We start from the raw sequence: 17119 nt of genomic DNA, 5'->3' as shown, positions 1-17119 counted from the left end.
AGCCGTGTGGTATAGTCATTTCAATTGGAAAGTCAAACTCGGGCTTAAAAGCCAGTATCTGGAGGTGATTCCTTGTGGTAGATTTTTGTTTCGATTTCTTGTTTTCAAAAAAACCCCACATTTTTGTTTGGACTTTTCCTCCAGCCATGGCAGAAGTAGGCTGGGAGACACTGGACACAAAAGTTTTTGTCAGTCAGCTGATTTGATCATGTGATAAGCAGAACAGGAAAGACTTTGTCTTTAAACACCCTTCCCCCTAAAAGATGAAAGCAGCCAGTGGCTAGTACATTGCATCAAGGGTCAGTGCAGTGCATCAATGTTCAATGAAGTTCATCAGGGGTCAGTGCAGTGCATCAGGGGACATCACAGTCCATCAGTGGTCAGTGCAGTGCATCAGTGGTCAGCGCAGTGCATCAGTGGTCAGTGCAGTGCATCAGGGGTCAGTGCAGTGCATCAGTGGTCAGTGCAGTGCATCAGGGGTCAGTGCAGTGCATCAGTGGTTAGTGCAGTGCATCAGTGGTTAGTGTAGTGCATCAGTGTTCAATGAAGTTCATCAGGGGTCAGTGCAGTGCATCAGTGGTCAGTGCAGTGCATCAGTGGTCAGTGCAGTCCATCAGGGGTCAGTGCAGTGCATCAGGGGTCAGTGCAGTGCATCAGGGGTCAGTGCAGTGCATCAGTGGTTAGTGCAGTGCATCAGTGGTTAGTGCAGTGCATCAGTGGTTAGTGTAGTGCATCAGTGTTCAATGAAGTTCATCAGGGGTCAGTGCAGTGCATCAGTGGTCAGCGCAGTCCATCAGTGGTTAGTGCAGTGCATCAGTGTTCAATGAAGTTCATCAGGGGTCAGTGCAGTGCATCAGTGGTTAGTGCAGTGCATCAGTGGTTAGTGCAGTGCATCAGTGGTTAGTGCAGTGCATCAGTGTTCAATGAAGTTCATCAGGGGTCAGTGCAGTGCATCAGTGGTCAGTGCAGTGCATCAGTGTTCAATGAAGTTCATCAGGGGTCAGTGCAGTGCATCAGTGGTCAGTGCAGTGCATCAGTGGTCAGTGCAGTCCATCAGTGGTCAGTACAGTGCATCAGTGTTCAATGAAGTTCATCAGTGGTCAGTGCAGTGCATCAGTGGTCAGTGCAGTCCATCAGTGTTCAATGAAGTTCATCAGGGGTCAGTGCAGTGCATCAGTGTTCAATGAAGTTCATCAGTGGTCAGTGAAGTCCATCATGGTCAGTGCAGTGCATCAGGGGTCAGCGCAGTCCATCAGTGGCCAGTGCAGTGCATCAGGGGTCAGTGCAGTGCATCAGTGGTCAGTGAAGTCAATCAATGGCCAGTGCAGTGCATCAGTGGTCAGTGAAGTCAATCAATGGTTAGTGCAGTGCATCAGTGGTCAGTGAAGTCAATCAATGGCCAGTGCAGTGCATCAGTGGTCAGTGAAGTCGATCAATGGTTAGTGCAGTGCATCAGTGGTCAGTGAAGTCAATCAATGGTTAGTGCAGTGCATCAGTGGTTAGTGAAGTCAATCAATGGCCAGTGCAGTGCATCAGTGGTCAGTGAAGTCGATCAATGGTTAGTGCAGTGCATCAGTGGTCAGTGAAGTCGATCAGTGGCCAGTGCAGTGCATCAATAGTCAGCGCAGTTCATCAGGGGTCAGTGCAGTGCATCAGTGGCCAGTGCAGTGCATCAATGGTCAGTGCAGTGCATCAGGGGTCAGTGCAGTGCATCATTCCCTTAGAACTACTATTGGTGGTTTGGATTTTATGAGATCACAGGCTGTCACGTCACTTCTAATTTGTGTTAAGTTTTCCTCAGCATAAAGATTTACATCTTTAAATTGTTTCCTTTTTAATTAAATGTACATGTGTGTGGGAAGAAAGAGTATGTGCTTGTATGAGTCGAAGGGCTCGTGGAAGAAGAAGAAGTGGGATCCCCTGGAACTGTAATTACAGGTGGCTGTGAGTCATCCAACATGGGAACTGGGAGCTGAACTTAACCACCAAGCCATCCCTCCAACGCAGACTTTACTGCTGATCAGTGCATACCACCTGGTCACAGCTTTGACCTCAGAGGCAAATTCTTGACGTAGACAGATGCAGGGCAAAACTGTCCCAGGTATACAGAGAAAGAACCTTGAGGAAGCTGACTACTCACTTGTCCAATCCCTTGGGCAGACAACAAGAGAAGCAGAGGTGGCTATAAGCTGGGAAACAAGAGAATTTTGTGTTAAATTAGTCATAAAGGCTGTGTGGAAGGTGAGAAAACATTAAAGTTGTTCATAAAGTCTATGTGTAAGGCAAAAAGGCAGCAGAAATGGTAATGTAACAGAAAGAAAATGAAAACCCATTGGAGTGGCCAGTTCCCAAACTGACTTCTAGATATGTCCCCGTCAATGGTTTTCCTGAGCCCTGATTTTCCTGAATTCCAGTTCTAATTGGCATGGCTTTCCTGACCTTTGCTCTTTGAGAAACAGGGTATTGCTGACTATCATGTGAATGGCCATTAGAAATTTGCTGTGAGGCACACAATGAGAGGTGATTTAAATTCTATGTGGAAGACACATAGTGCGATCACATCAACATGTAAAGATGAAAATATTTGAAGAACAAATTGTGACAGAGAAAAGAGAACAGCCATTATGATCCCTTCCACTCCTTCCACCCTGGGAAACTGGGAAACACTGGCAACAACCCCACCCCCAAACCAGGTACCTGTGTCCATCATTTACATCTGGAAATGTACACGGAATAGAACATGTCCATTTGGAACTCAAACTCCACAGTCACAAGCAAGGATTTGATAGGTAACTCAAGTGTGGAAAGTACACATCGCATTCTCATGAAAAATATTCATGCTTAGAATTTCCACTGCTGGTGAAATGGCAAATAAAAGAAAAAAATGGTGTTGTGAGCCCTAGCTATCTTCTCAGATGAGATTCAAAACAAGATTGCATCAGCGAGAAACACCAGTCATAGAAACACTTCAAGTTCAAGGTGTTCGAAAAATAAAAATGAAGAGGTAGAGGAGGGGGAGGAAGAGTAAGTCCACTGAATGGAAACAGTTCTGGAGTCTGTTTTTAAGGTGATGGTACATTGCATTCCGTACCATGGAGTCTGAGTAATTCAGGGTAATGTGATGTCAGTGGCAAAAAGTATAGCCAGGCATGGGGCTTCAGCCCTTTGGAGGCTGAAGCCAGAGGATCACTCGTGAGTTCAAGGCCAGGCTCAGCTAAATAGTGAAAGAAGAGGGTGTGGGGCAGGCTTAGGTGACTTCACCCAAACTTGGCCAATAATAAATCTCATCTGAGGCACTTGCAAGAAAAACATAAAATCTCTTCTTTTGTGAGTCTGAGCCAGTGAATCTTGCCAATGCTTAATAAATCAACAATGTCAATAAAATACAGGTACTGAAGAAAAAAACTGAATTTACATTTCAGATGCATCCTTTTCACTGTGTTTCTCCTTTGAACCTGTGGTGTATAGTTTTAGGCAATGGGGTCAACATGGGGGCTAGTTTTATAATAACAGAATCCAATGACTGTAAGAAAATAAGTGACAAGTGATAGATAGATTAGAAGACAATCATACAATCAAAAGAACCAGTCAGTAACTGTTTGGGAAAATTCCAGTCATAAAAACACTTCAAGTTCAAGGTGTTAGAAAAATAAAAATAAAAATGAAGAAGAAGAGAAGAGGAAGGAGGGGGGATAGGAGAATGAGAAAGTCCTGGAAACAGTCCTGGAGTCTGTTTTTAAAGTGATGATACACATGCATGACTCTTGTCATGATTTGTCTTGGAAATCATGAAGGAAGACAGGTCAGGTATTGGCTGGCATGTATGTTGACTTAACATCTTTTGACTGCTTAACATGCAATGGAACTGTCTGTGGAAGAAAAGCCACCCACTGTAATTGAGTAAACAAAAGGACTAGTTTATTATGTTAGATAAGCCAATATGTTCTCATGAACTATAGAGAGTAAACATACAGAGTACATAATAAACAAATTTAATATACTGAGAATAAATAGAATAAACATATCAAGGACTAGTAAATAGTAACCCATAGTTACAGTCGTGTGGCTAGCAGTAAAAAGAATCAATGCATAAATTGCCATATATATTTGGAGTTATATATTTGTCTTTAATGCCAAGGGCACAAAGATAAACAAGGTATAGTACAGATCATAATACCAGTTACTTAGAAAGATCTTGTGGTACCTAATCTAGATCCAGTGAGAAACAGTAGAGGGTCACCACCTCTGAGGGAAACTATCTTTACTTGAACAATGACACCAATAACCCTGTCATTTTGCTATGAACTTTCTTGTCCTAATTATTTTTATAGATAGTAAAGAATAAATATTTATGAAGTTGATTTGGTTAGATGAATGTAAAGTTTAACTCTGTTGAGATTATTTTTTTCCATGACATTTTTCTTAAAACAAGTAGTAAAAACGCTTTCTGTGGAACAGTCTCTGTACACTGTGAAGATGTGTTGTTCTCATTGTTAATACAAAGCTGATTGGCCCATAGCAAGGCGGGATTGGAGGGGGCAGAGAGAATACTGGGAAGAAGAAGGGTAGAGTTGGAGACTTGCAAGCCAGACACAGAAGCAGCAACCTGGGAAGTTTATAGATGAGGTAAACAAACCTCGGGTAGCACATAGAATAATAATTTAAGTTGTAAGAGCTGACTAGAGACAAGCCTAAGTTATCGGCCGAGCATTTATAATTAGTACTATGTCTCTGAATGTTTTGGGAGTGGCTTCCAAGGCACAGAGAAATTTTGCCTACAAACTCTTTTCTGTCATTGAAGGTAACACAAACAAAATAATATATGATTTACTGACTGAGAATATCCCCCTGCCTCCATCTGGTGGGTTTGGTTTCACAGATAATCAAATATTTACTCAACTTAAGTAAGTAAAGGTTCTAGGGACCCAAAGCTCCCTTGTGTACAGGATACTGTAGTTTTGCATCTGAAGGGGCTATGTCTATAGACAAAGCTCTCCATATGAGAGGAAGCGTGACTTGATACCAAACATCATGGATATTCAGCCCCAACAGAGCCTTTTCAAACCAACAGTGTTTTAGTAGATTAGTCAAATTTTTGCAAAGTAATTTTGAGATTGAATTTTTCAGCAATGACTGTGATCTACTGACTTTCTGCAACTAGAACGTTATTTTCTCCTAATAAAGTTTTATATTTGGGACAAAAATGGTGGTGACTTAAGTAAAGCAATTAGAACCATTTTTGTCCGTCTTCATGAAGTCCTTACAATAGGGTTCTGCATCTTGAAGGCACATTGGTATATTCTGATGCACAAGAATTTTAAGTCCTGAAACAAATGCATTACCCATCAATTATGAGTCTTGGAGATCTTGCAACGTGTGAAGACTCTGATATGAAATTCATCAATGCTTGTATCAGATGGGCAAGAGTTTAGCTAGAATAACAGCGAAACAAATATTCAGCAAGCTAGACTTTACTAACTAGCATCTTGGTAAAATAGGACACCAATAGCCTGCAGATTTCTGGTACACTCTTGTGCACTAAAATTAGAACAAATGGCCACATGTGTGTCATCAACGTCTATGGGTGAAACTTGTCAAGGACAGATAAGCACTCACTACCTATGTAACTCTCCCACAGAAAAGTATTGTAGGGAATCTGGTACCCTGGAGGAATGTGTACTTGCCGAGATTAGCATACAGCTAAGATGTGGCATGAAAATTATAGATATGTGTATATGTGTGTGTGTGTGTATATATATATATATATATATATATATATATATATATACAGAGAAAAAGAGAACAAGACAGAGAGAGACAGAGAGAGTGCGTGCATGTGTGTGTGTGATAGATAAGGCCATTTACCTATATTTTTTGAGTCCTGAATAGCATTTCAGGGTTCAGAGCCATTACCTGACTGATAAAGAACTAAACTCCAGAAAGCTTCACTGACCCATCACTGAAGGATGGAAGCTAACTTGAACTTTCTCCTTATTAAACAGAGGAAATTAGAGACATGTATAAAGTTTTCAAATACTCAACCCCTTGCTGTGATCTTTCTCTTGGAAGAGGCTGGTTTTACAGAGGTGCCAAAAATGTGATCATTTTTGGTGAAGGAAATTACTTAAAGGGGAAAAATTAAAAAAATATTACTAATGTTAAAAGCATAGAAAATACTCTCCTAAAGTTGATCATGACCTTGAGTATTTCATTAGAAAATGAAATTTTTTTTATTCTCTTCCTACACGGGCACCTGACAGCGAGGCAGTGTGGTTATACAGAGGACTCACCTCAGCTCCCATGTGTGACAGACATTGACCAGGCTTAACTCAAACTGACTCACCTCTTATGGGAACCTGCATGTGTTAAACTAGCCTACTATTCTAACCTGGCCTGCTCATTAGAAAAATAAGCCAATGATGAACCTACAAGGAGTGTATCTCAGGAAACTGTTACACCAAGCATGAAGCAGAGACCTCAGCTTTCCATACAGAAATCCGCTGAAGCTTAGGGCGCCGCCCTATGAAGGCCAAGGTGAGGCGCCCTCAGTGGGCTGACTGCAGGCGCTTGAATCTGAGCAGTACTGCAAAGGCATCCCCTCACATGTCCGCACGAACGAATGAAGCAAACACCCCATCTTCCTGGGCCAAGAGGCTTTCTGGAGTGTCATATTCCAAAATGTTTCCTCGCTTCATCACAATAACCAGGTCTGCCGTCAAAATGGTATGGACTCGGTGCTGTGCGAACAGACATTAAAAAAAAAAACCCAAGAATATTTGTTATGAATTTGAACACATGGGTCAAAGCAAAGCAATGACTATGAACACTTCACAGGCTGGTCATGCATGGTTACTTCTTTACTTTGAGCATGCAGTGTGTAATCATGAATCATTAAAATGTTCTTCAGCAGTGGGTCTTCCCTCTCTCCCTTTATCAGGGATGTCATCAGGGTTCAGACAGATGAAGAAAAATGGAGAGATGACCTAGATAACTACCGGAATAATCATCGTGGAATCATTATTGAGACAGGCTTTCCTAGCTTCAGGGGGCAAAGTGTTTGCATCCTGTGACTGGACCTGGCTACCTTGGGTAGTCACCAACCTCGATGAGTAATGTAATAACGTATGTGAGCAGACTCTGATGGCAGACCAGCTCATGCTCCAGCTCCCACACCTGTTACCTGGGCAATCGGCATCAGCATCCCCACCATGCATGCTGCAGCTTTGCACCTATAATGATGGCGGCGGCGGCCCCGCCTTCCAGCACAATGGGAGATAATTTGTGTGGACACTGCACACCTTTTCTGGCACATGTAAGCAGACGATCACTGCCAGCTGCTGTTAGGAATTCTCTTGTTGGCTTAGAAGAAAAACCCTCTGTGCTGGTGTTTATTCTTGCTGAGATCAGCCTATCCCACAAAAATCTAAAGATGCGTGATGTAGTTTAGACATATGGTGAATCTCACATGCCACTAGCCACTTTCAAGTAGTCACCCACGGCTATTTTTAGGAATTTGTCAGAAGCTGGAGGGCAATGCCATCTTTGAGAAAAGAGCAGAGCCATGTGCACCCCCACGCATTTGGAAGGAATAAACGTAGCAAATCACTTTATAGCTCTTGATGCATTTTCTCTTCAGAAAAAAATAGTATTTCTTCAAAAGCCATATCAGAGGTGCTTAAAAAAGAATTTGGCTTTTATGTCTGTGAAGACAGTTTTATAAACATTACTATAACAGTCAAAAATAATGTTTACTAATTGTAAGAACATTGAAAAATCTTAGGCAGCAGAAATAAGCATCATTTGTGTTTACTCCATTGATCCACACAATTTCTTGTTGTAGTTGAAAAAGTGTGGGATCAGTTAGTGTTGAAGAAAATCTCAAAATGCTCCAGAGAAATTAATCCAATGGAGAGTGAGGAATAACTCGTTTCCATAAATAAATGCCAGGAACTAATCTGGTATGTGATGGCTCTTTTGAGAAGCTGGGAAAACACATATTTTTAAAAGAGATTTTAATGCTTCAGTGGCAGTTATCTAAGGTCACGGGGGAACTTTTAGGCAGAGAGAGAAATGTTAGCAGAGATGTCGCTCATTCTTCAAGGAGCCTATGGCAAGGGCTATCATCAAGGAGAGCCACTTGGGTAGCACGGGCTTCTGCAGCCATGCCTCATTCTGTGACCTTTAGGTGTGTGTGGGATGCTGGGAGTTTAGTGACCTCCACAATAAGATGTGCATAGTGAAAAGTATTTCACAAATACAGTTAGAAATTAGGTTAAAAAACAAGGCAATTTTTCATTTAAAGATATAAATCGTGATCAAGTAACCTTCAAGATAAAGACTTCATGGGACTGACCACCACCACCACCATGCTTCATGCAGAGCAGAGACTTGGTCTCCTGGGGTAGCAAGAGTCTGGCAATCCTCTCTCCTCACACTCATGAAGGGGCAACAGGCAATTCTCCCTACATGTCTCTAGTGAGACAATGCTTAAACCGTATTCACATCAGCTGGTTCTCTAGCCTAGATCATTTACTGTGGAGAGAATGAACCCGTGAGCCCCTCTTCAGGACAGAGGAACCACAGAGCTTATCAGGAAAATTAGAGAAAATGGTGTTTCTTTCGACCGGAGCCCCAAGGGTAGTCACTTTCTGGAGCTTGAGAAAGATGCCCTTCAGAGGGTGGCTTTCTCCCAAGAGTAGCAAGTGTTCCTCACCAGCTCAGGTTCCCCAGCAGTTACACTAAGTGATATTTTAAATTACTTAATGCAGGAAATACATGAAGCATTTTTAAGGGTGACTAGGAAAGAGATTCAAATCAACTTAGCACAGAGGGAAACCTGCTTCCTGCTTCTTAAATGCTGTCTTTGTAAACACAAGCACGCTCCCCTGTCAGTATCACACGATGCAAACACTTGGGCCAGCTGACCTGTGTGGTCACACCCATGGTTAGTCGCCTGCCCCGCCCCCAGCACCCCCTTCAGTCGCAGCCTCAGCTCTGCCTTAAGCAGGCGCGGGCGAGTCTGCTCAGACATCTACCAGAGAACGAGGCACTCGGAAGAGCAGAGCACGGTGATCTACTTGTTGGTCATCACCAAAGTAGAGAAAAGGCCATTCTTGTGTTCGAGCAAGTTTGGAGCAGTGTCACACTCCACTAAAATACCCTCCGAAAAGACTAAAACAAGGTCTGCGTCCACAATAGAAGAGACGCGGTGCTGGAGGAGAGAGCCATAGAGAGAAGAGCGTCAGCGAGGGAAGAATGGAAGAGCGTTTCCAGAACAGTCTTCAGGGGGCTGCAGTGAGAGCAAAGATCCCGCCAAACACAAGGGAGAGTCAGAAAACTAACGCCCTTGCAAGCTATCAAACTGGGGCTAACTGACTCATCAACCTAATCACTGCTACCTAAGGAAGGGACATTGCCTCCCCATGCCATGGGCATCTCGTTGTCTTCGGCTTTAAAACGGGTAAATGAGTAGAAATAGAGAAAGTGTATATAAATATTAGTTAAATTGGGAATGGAACTTAGGAACCCGAGCTACAAAGAAGGGAAGAGACCCCACGCCTGTCACTTACAGCTATGGTCACGACTGTGCGGTCCGCAAAGGCTGTCATTACCACCTTCTGCAAAATGTTTTCCTGCCGAAAGGAAAAGAAAAGGTTTAATTTTCAGGAGCCTATTTTCTGTCGTCAAAGCATCTTATACGCCAAGATTGATACTCCATTGCCTAGTTCCTTCTAAGCTTGCTGACTCCAAGGTTTCTGTGGTGTTAAGGATGAAGCCTAAGTAGTAGCAGGCTGGGTTTTGGAAATGCCTTCAAAATGCAAGGAGAGTCAGTAGTCCTAAGTAGAAAGGGGACCGTGAGAAAGAAGGAAGATATCTTTCTTAAAAAATAATTTATTTAAAACATTTTTTCTCCTTGTGCATGCCATGTGCATTTATGCTGAGAGTGTGCAGGCACCCACAGAAGCCAGAAGAGGGCACCAAACTCCCTGAAACAGAGTTAGAGGTGATCCTGAGCTAGCAGATGTGAATCTGGGACCCGAACCCGAGCCCTCTGCTAGATCAGGGCATGCTCCTCACCGCTGGGCAGCTCTGCAGCCCCAGAGGAAGATCTTAGGGGCTGGGTGGGAGTAATGGGATGCACCGTGAGTTGAAAGCAGAAGGGAAGACCTTGGAGGAAGCGGAAGTGTGTGTGGGGGGGATAGGTAATGGCAGCGGGGGGATGGGCAAGAATGAGAAAGAAGGACAGTGGTGGCGTTTATGTCTGAAAATGCCATGATGAGATCCATGCTAACTGAAAAGGATAGCTCAGCAGTCCTTCTGACTTACAGATTTGCCAGGAACTCAGAGGAGAAAATTAACCACAGAAGCCTGGAAGCGCTTGCTTCTATTTGACCACAAGCAGCATATGACTGAAGCTAAGCAAAGCCTACCCTGGCACTAACCTTTGACTTGACAAGCAAAGAAAAATCGAAGTCTATGCCAACATTTGCACTTTTGACCCATATGGAATGTTTAAGACAGAAATACTTCTCTTCACATTCTAAACTATGGTTACCATTATGTCTGAAAAGTGCTGTGGGTGAAGGGTTTGCCTCACTCCTCCAGGAAGACCCAGTTACCCCCGCATCTCATTCCGACTGCTTGGTGCTGCCTGAGTCCTGACTCTCACTCCCTCACCTGCTCTCTGCCATGCTGAAGCAGATGTCCTTGAACCTGACTGGTAACACCAATTTTGTGTTACTTTCAATCATAGGCCATTTTGTTATTTATACTATGTTAATTGTGATGTCATGTAACTTGGAACTGTACTTTGATTAGTGTTAACAGGTTAAAAACAAAAAGATGTGAATCCAGGTGTAGTGGTTTGTTTGTAACCCTAGCTCTAAGGAGGCCAAGGCAGGAGGATTGCAAATTTGAGGCCAGCTTGGGCAGGATAGTGAGTTTCAGGCCAGCCAGGATTACACAGTGACCCTCTAACTTAGAACACTGGGGTAGGGAGCAAGGAGGAGGGAAGGAGTCAAATTAACACCTTCATATATGGTTGGTTCTTAACAATCTTGAAGTGGTTTTACTTGGGTGTCATTTCACCCAGTTTGAAGTGAGTAGCAAGAAAGCAGCATGGAGTTAGGGATGTAAAGGCTCTGGCCTTTCCCATGAGTCCACGGGGGAGGCAATTCTTAACTCAAGCCATTATTCATCTTAACAACACAAATTGTTGAAGCCAACGGATGGCTGTAGCTATTGTGGTGTACTGAAAAGAGGTTTATATTCCGCAGCTGAGTTCTCATGACCAGTGCCCTTATTCCTTATTCCAGCACACTGCTCTCATCTGCTGAACCCTGGAATATGACACCTGGGGAGGTATAGAAAATAAAGATCTGGTCCTGATGAGTCTTCCAGGCTGAGACCTCTGCTAAACAGCCTCTTTCCCCTTCCCTCTCTTTCGTTTCTCCCCTAGGTAATCCCTCCATGAGCTCCATACCAACAGCTCTGCTTTGTCTCCATGATATTGATTTCTCTTAGATTCTCTATCAGGGAAGCCATACAGAATTTGTCTTCCTGTGACTGGATCATTAGCACAGTGCCCTCCAGTTCCAACCACACTGTCACAAGTGGTAGAGTGACCCCCTTCTCAAAGGCTGCATGGCATCCCATGATCTCTACACAGCACATTCTTATTATCTGCCTTTCTACACACACAATAATGTTGAGGGGAGCAAGGCCATGTGGAGACCTGTCTATTACAGTCTGAGTCCTTTTGAAGTACACCCAGTAGTGGGTTTGCTGGGTCATACGGGAGATCTATTTTTTGTTTTTGAGGAGATTCTCTATGTTTTTCAAAATAGCTGTACTAATGTTCATTCCCCCAAAGATGTGCCAGGGGTCCCTCTTCTCTCTGTCCTCCATGGTACTTACTGTTTCTCCATCCATTTCTTGGCACAATAAATGCAGTCAATTATAAAGTCACATATTGCAAATATGTTGATAGATTTCCAACATTTCCACTACAAAGAAATGTGGTCAATTGCTTGGGCTAAAGACATGCTTGTTTGCTTGATTGACTCTATGGTGTATAATATAGATGATGACTTCATAATGTCCACCCCCTTATGTTTGTGTGGTATGTGTGTGTGTGTGTGTGTGTGTACAAATAGGTATCTGGTCCTTATTTCTCATTTCTTCTCAACAGTTTTAGTAGTCTGAATTCATGTCAAAAGAAAGCGTTAAGAAGAGGTTAAGAGACAAGGTCAAGTTGCTTGTCCAAGGTTACAGTCAGTCAGTGTGTAGTGGGATGTAAGAAAAAATAGAATATCCCAACCTTAATTCCACTTTTTTTGTGTTCTATCATCCTGTAGATCTGTAATCTCCCAGTGGATGAATGTTGAGTTTGTTTTTTAGTCAATGAGTCTCCAGTCCTAGTGTGGATTATTAAAAGTGAGTCTTGGTAACAGAAACTCCTTTTGGTTGATCAAGGAATTGGTTGGGGAGTCATTTGCAACGATAGAACTGAGGATTCAGAACCCAGTTAGAAGAATTCGCTGCCAGGCTGGAGAGATGGCTCAGAGGCTAAGAGCATTGCCTGCTCCTCCAAAGGTTCTGAGTTCAATTCCCAGCAACTACATGGTGGCTCACAACCATCTGAAATGGGGTCTGGTGCCCTCTTCTGGCCTGCAGGCATACACACAGACAGAATATTGTATACATAATAAATAAATATTAAAAAAAAGAATTCTCTGCCATTTTCCAATGCATTTCCAACACCCTGGCTTTCACAGCAGAGGTGGAAACTTACCGTGGCCATGTCAATGGAGGCCGTGGCTTCGTCCATGATGAGTATACTGCTTTTTCGCACGAAGGCCCTGGCCAAGCAAAACAGCTGCCTCTGCCCAACGCTGAAGTTTTCCCCACCTTCAGTGACAGTGGCATCTGAGGCAGGACAAGCAAGAGACTCACTAAGAATAGTTAGTAACTTTTGGAGGGCTGAAAGGGATCAGGAAAAACACAACATATGCATGACTAGCCTGGTGTGCTGTTGAAGAGATGGCATCCTGAGAGTCAGAGAGAAGATAAGATTGGTTCATTTTCTCTGTGACAACATGTGGAGAATTGTGTGCTAACATCTAAGAAATACTGCTAGGACATTTGCAAGACCAAAAGACCTTGGGAATCGCTGAATTATTTAACCCAGTTCTCCCAGGAGACTGTGGAACTTATCTACCTGTGGCCTAGGGAGAGCAAATGGTTTGTCCAACGTCACATTTAGCTAATGTGAAGAAGGGCTTGAGAAGAAGCAGAATATGTCAAGCCCAATTCCACTTCTCTTTCTGTTATATCACCCGCTAATCTGTACTGTCACAGTGGATGGGGGTTGAGTTCATTTTCATCTCCAGTACTACTGTAACTCTATTAAAACAAACAACCAAAGTAGATAAGGGCTGAGACATGGCTCAGCAGTTAAGAGCACTGTCTGCCCTTGCAAGGGACCTATGTTTTCTTTTCCCCAGCATGTACATGATGGCTCATAACCTCCTATAACTCCTCTTCAGGCCTTTGTGAGCAATGGCTGCATGCACATGATACACATACAGACAAACAGGTTCACATAAAAAAATAAATAATTTTTTTAGATAAAAAAAATTGGCTCTAGAATTAGGCCATCCAACTGAGCCAGGAGCTAGAGGCATGTGGAGTCAGTTGTGTAGTTCTAAGTAACTAATTAATGGAAGGTTTACCTAGGCCTCCCGGCAGAGATTTCACCATGTTCTTCAGCTGGGCGATTTCCAGAGCCTCCCACAGCCTGTCATCTGTGCATTTGCACTCAGGATCCAAGTTGAACCTATAAGGAAAGATCTCTGCTTATCAGTCAATAATAAACACGAGACAATATATTCATCACCAGGACAGGGCTCAGCTCAGAGCAAACCTAAAATCTGTACTTTAGTGATGAATGTATAAAGGACCTTTAATGTTAGCCCAAACATTTTTGACATTACTAGGCGTATTTGCATATATAATATAATATAATATGACCAATGTTATTTCCTGAATCTTTATCGTGCTTAGTATAATCCAAATACTGTCTAGTAACTATCCCATAGGACTGATGTTAAACACTTAAGTCTATATGGGAATATGTAATACACATTAGAAGAATTTGGAGTATAGCAGAGATACAAGTGGATATATTACTGCTAAATAACTTGGTGCATCTAGAACTTTTTAAAAATATTTTTACTTTTAAAATGAAAATATAATTACATAATTTCTTCATTTCTCTTTCCTCCTGCCAACTTTCCCATATGGATAGCTCCCTTCTGTCTCTCACATTCATGGCCTATATTTCTTTAATTGCCTGTCTGTTTGTATGTATGTATGCATATGTATGTGTGTATACATATAGGTGTATATACAAATATAAAAATACAACCTTCTCAGTCCATATGATGTTACTTGCATGCATATGTTTCTAGGGATGACCACCTCATATTGGATAATTAATTCCCAAGGAATACTCTACCCCACTCTCCTTGGTTACCCAACAGTTCTTTGTCTAAGGCTGGACCACTAGGACTTTAAATTAAAGAAATCTTACAGGTGAATAATGAATAATAGTTCATACATGTTTTTCTTCAACATAAATAATAATTCTTGAATGGGGGGAACAAATACTTCTTTGTAATTAAGCGATGACAGGAAAGGGAGTCAGGGGAGAAAGATGAAAACAAAGCAAAACCAAACAAGCCAGACTTACACACACAGCCACACCTCCCCCACCCATGCACCCAATGATCCCATAGATGTCTTGGTAGACCCTGGACTCAGATAGTCTGCTACTGGATGGCAATTCTACCACTTAAACAGAATAGGAACGTGGGAAAGCCACAACAGCTTTGAGGTTCAACACAATCATTTGTAACGTGGAGATAATAATATGACCCCAAAGGATTTTCTGAGGATTAAAAGCAGCTACTGGGGGAGTAAATATCTCCAGCTGTTTTAAACTTTTTACTGATTTATGGGAAATGACATACCAGGGCCAGAGACCTCTGGAGCCACTTTGTCCAAGTGATCTTAGAGGAGAGCAAAAGTTGTGAGAGGCAGGGAGGCAGATAGTGATGATCTACATTATCCTCTAAGCTCAGGACCAACACACAGGAACCAGACAAGTGTCTATGGGGTGGGATAGCTCAAAAACATTGTCAGTCACTGTGGGCTTTATAGAATTGAACAGGAGAGAGCTCAAAGCGCACATCTAGGCTATCACACCTGGGTGCTTCTATTCCAGTTATGGGGCAGCGTGATCAGCTTTCTCATCTTGATAAAGTCAGCAAATTAGAGCACTCACCTGATAGAGCCGCTGAACAGGATTGGGTCCTGGAGAATGATGGAAAGTCTAGAGCGTAGTGTGTGCAGGGGCAGTTTGGAAATATCTATTCCATCAATGACTATCTTTCCTGTTACAGAAAAATAAACGCCACAGACATGTAGCAAACTCATGAGAGAGAGAGTTTCATTCATTTAATAATTAAAATTGTTCTCCCCTTCTCTCTTCCACCTTTGCCTGGCCATGAGGCCCTGGACTCAGTTGCAGCTCCACAATGAATGAAGTAATAAAATTTTTTTTCCAAGTTCTGGGTTGAAACACAGAATGTAAAACTTCCCATTAAAGAATTAGAAACATCTGTCTCTAACAAAATGTACACTTCTGGGGAGATTTGTCTTTCTGACATATTTTCCCCTGAAGGAATGTTCTGGAATGTTCTGTTACTATTCAGTATTCGGCCATGAGAGCTAAAATCACTTTTCTCCTTTGGATACTGTTTCTTCTAGAATGCCTTTACCTCTCCTTCTTGTTTTATAGGATTTGTTGGAATCAGACATCATGTATGTATTTATTTAATTTTTATTGTCTAGCTCCATACATACAAACTTCTTGAAGACAAAGCCTTTGGCCTGTCACCCATGGCTGTAAGGAATAGTACAAGGCATTATGAACAGGAAAGCAAATTCCGACATGAGATCAGATTTACCAATTGTAGCCCATACTGCCTGTAGACTTACAGGGCTACACATTCTTTACGTCCCCTTTACCAGAGGTTAATTTCCTCATCCTTGTCATGCAAAGACAGTGTTCCTTGTGAGACAGATATGATCTCAGAATGGTGGTGTTGGCCCACTTAGTAATAAGCAGGGACTTTATTCAAGGAGAAGCAAAGATGAGCGTAAATGGTTTCTTTCAGGGACGACATAGCGTCTATTAGCATATTAACCAATGCCTGCTACTAAAAGGGTCTCGAGTTAGTTATGGTTCTCAGGAGGCCTAAGGTCACCTTTGGAGATGCTTGAGGAGCAGGCTCACCAAACAAGCTCAGCCATAATCACAGTTTTGCTAAGTGAAAACAATCCATCAGCTGTCTTTGAACTGTATAATTGCCCAGAAACACAAACTCTGCTGAAGGCATTGCCCACCAGGGAATGAACAAACCACTAACGTCACTAACCTGCTGGTGAATGCTTACTATGCCACCGAATTTTAACCTTCCTCCATTCTGACTTCTATGGTTCATATATATGCGTGTGTGTGTGTGTGTGTGTGTACATAACTGTACATAAAGGTGTATGTGCATATATGTTATATATATATATATATATATACACACACACATACATATTTTGAGACCATTCTCTCCATTATGTAGACCAGGTTGTCCTCAAACTCACAGAGATTCACCAGCCTCTGTCTCCTGAAGGCTGGAATTAAAGGCGTGCACCACCATGCCCAGCTACAGTTCAGTTTTGTTGCTCACAAACTGAGCTTTTCTCTCACAGAGTTTTGTAAATTACATAAGTTATCAAGTGTAATAAAAATACCAAGTACTGTAACTATCACCATAGTCAATGGACACAGTAGTAGCAATCATTCACTGGGCTAAATGTCAGGGTCATTGCTGGAGTCCCTTTCATCAGGAATGGCTTATGTGTTGACCTGTTTATAGCCACTTGGTAAACTAAATAATATGACATATTACTTTTCTAAAACAAAGATTAAATGATCTCTGCTGTTATAGCAAATAAATATTCGAATATTGTGGACGTGAATTTAGCATTTTGCAGCAAG

General features: G+C 42.3%; 2 protein-coding genes across 8 annotated transcripts in view; one reads left to right on the top strand and one right to left on the bottom strand.

The window, feature by feature from the left end:
* Positions 1-17119, top strand: part of Slco1b3 (solute carrier organic anion transporter family member 1B3) — a 1042880-nt gene that overhangs the window by 925642 nt on the left and 100119 nt on the right. The gene's annotated exons all lie outside the window — the stretch shown is intronic.
* Positions 3903-17119, bottom strand: part of Abcc9 (ATP binding cassette subfamily C member 9) — a 122974-nt gene continuing 109757 nt past the window's right edge. For 4 of the 7 annotated variants that reach the window (XM_075982383.1, XM_075982382.1, XM_075982387.1 and 1 more), the window contains 6 exons: positions 15347-15455; positions 13734-13837; positions 12794-12927; positions 9570-9632; positions 9036-9211; positions 6626-6737 (listed from right to left, as the gene is read on the bottom strand). In XM_075982383.1, the coding sequence (XP_075838498.1) occupies positions 9074-9211; positions 9570-9632; positions 12794-12927; positions 13734-13837; positions 15347-15455 (548 nt within the window). In that variant the 3' untranslated portion in view covers positions 6626-6737; positions 9036-9073. Of the gene's footprint in view, positions 6738-9035; positions 9212-9569; positions 9633-12793; positions 12928-13733; positions 13838-15346; positions 15456-17119 lie in introns of all 7 variants that reach the window. The other 3 variants (XM_075982386.1, XM_075982385.1, XM_075982388.1) reach the window with 1 other exon arrangement.

Source organism: Microtus pennsylvanicus, chromosome 8 (genome assembly GCF_037038515.1).
Source record: "Microtus pennsylvanicus isolate mMicPen1 chromosome 8, mMicPen1.hap1, whole genome shotgun sequence".
NCBI lineage: Eukaryota > Metazoa > Chordata > Mammalia > Rodentia > Cricetidae > Microtus > Microtus pennsylvanicus.
Note: the sequence above shows the minus strand (reverse complement) of the source record. Positions and strands in the feature narration are given on the sequence as shown.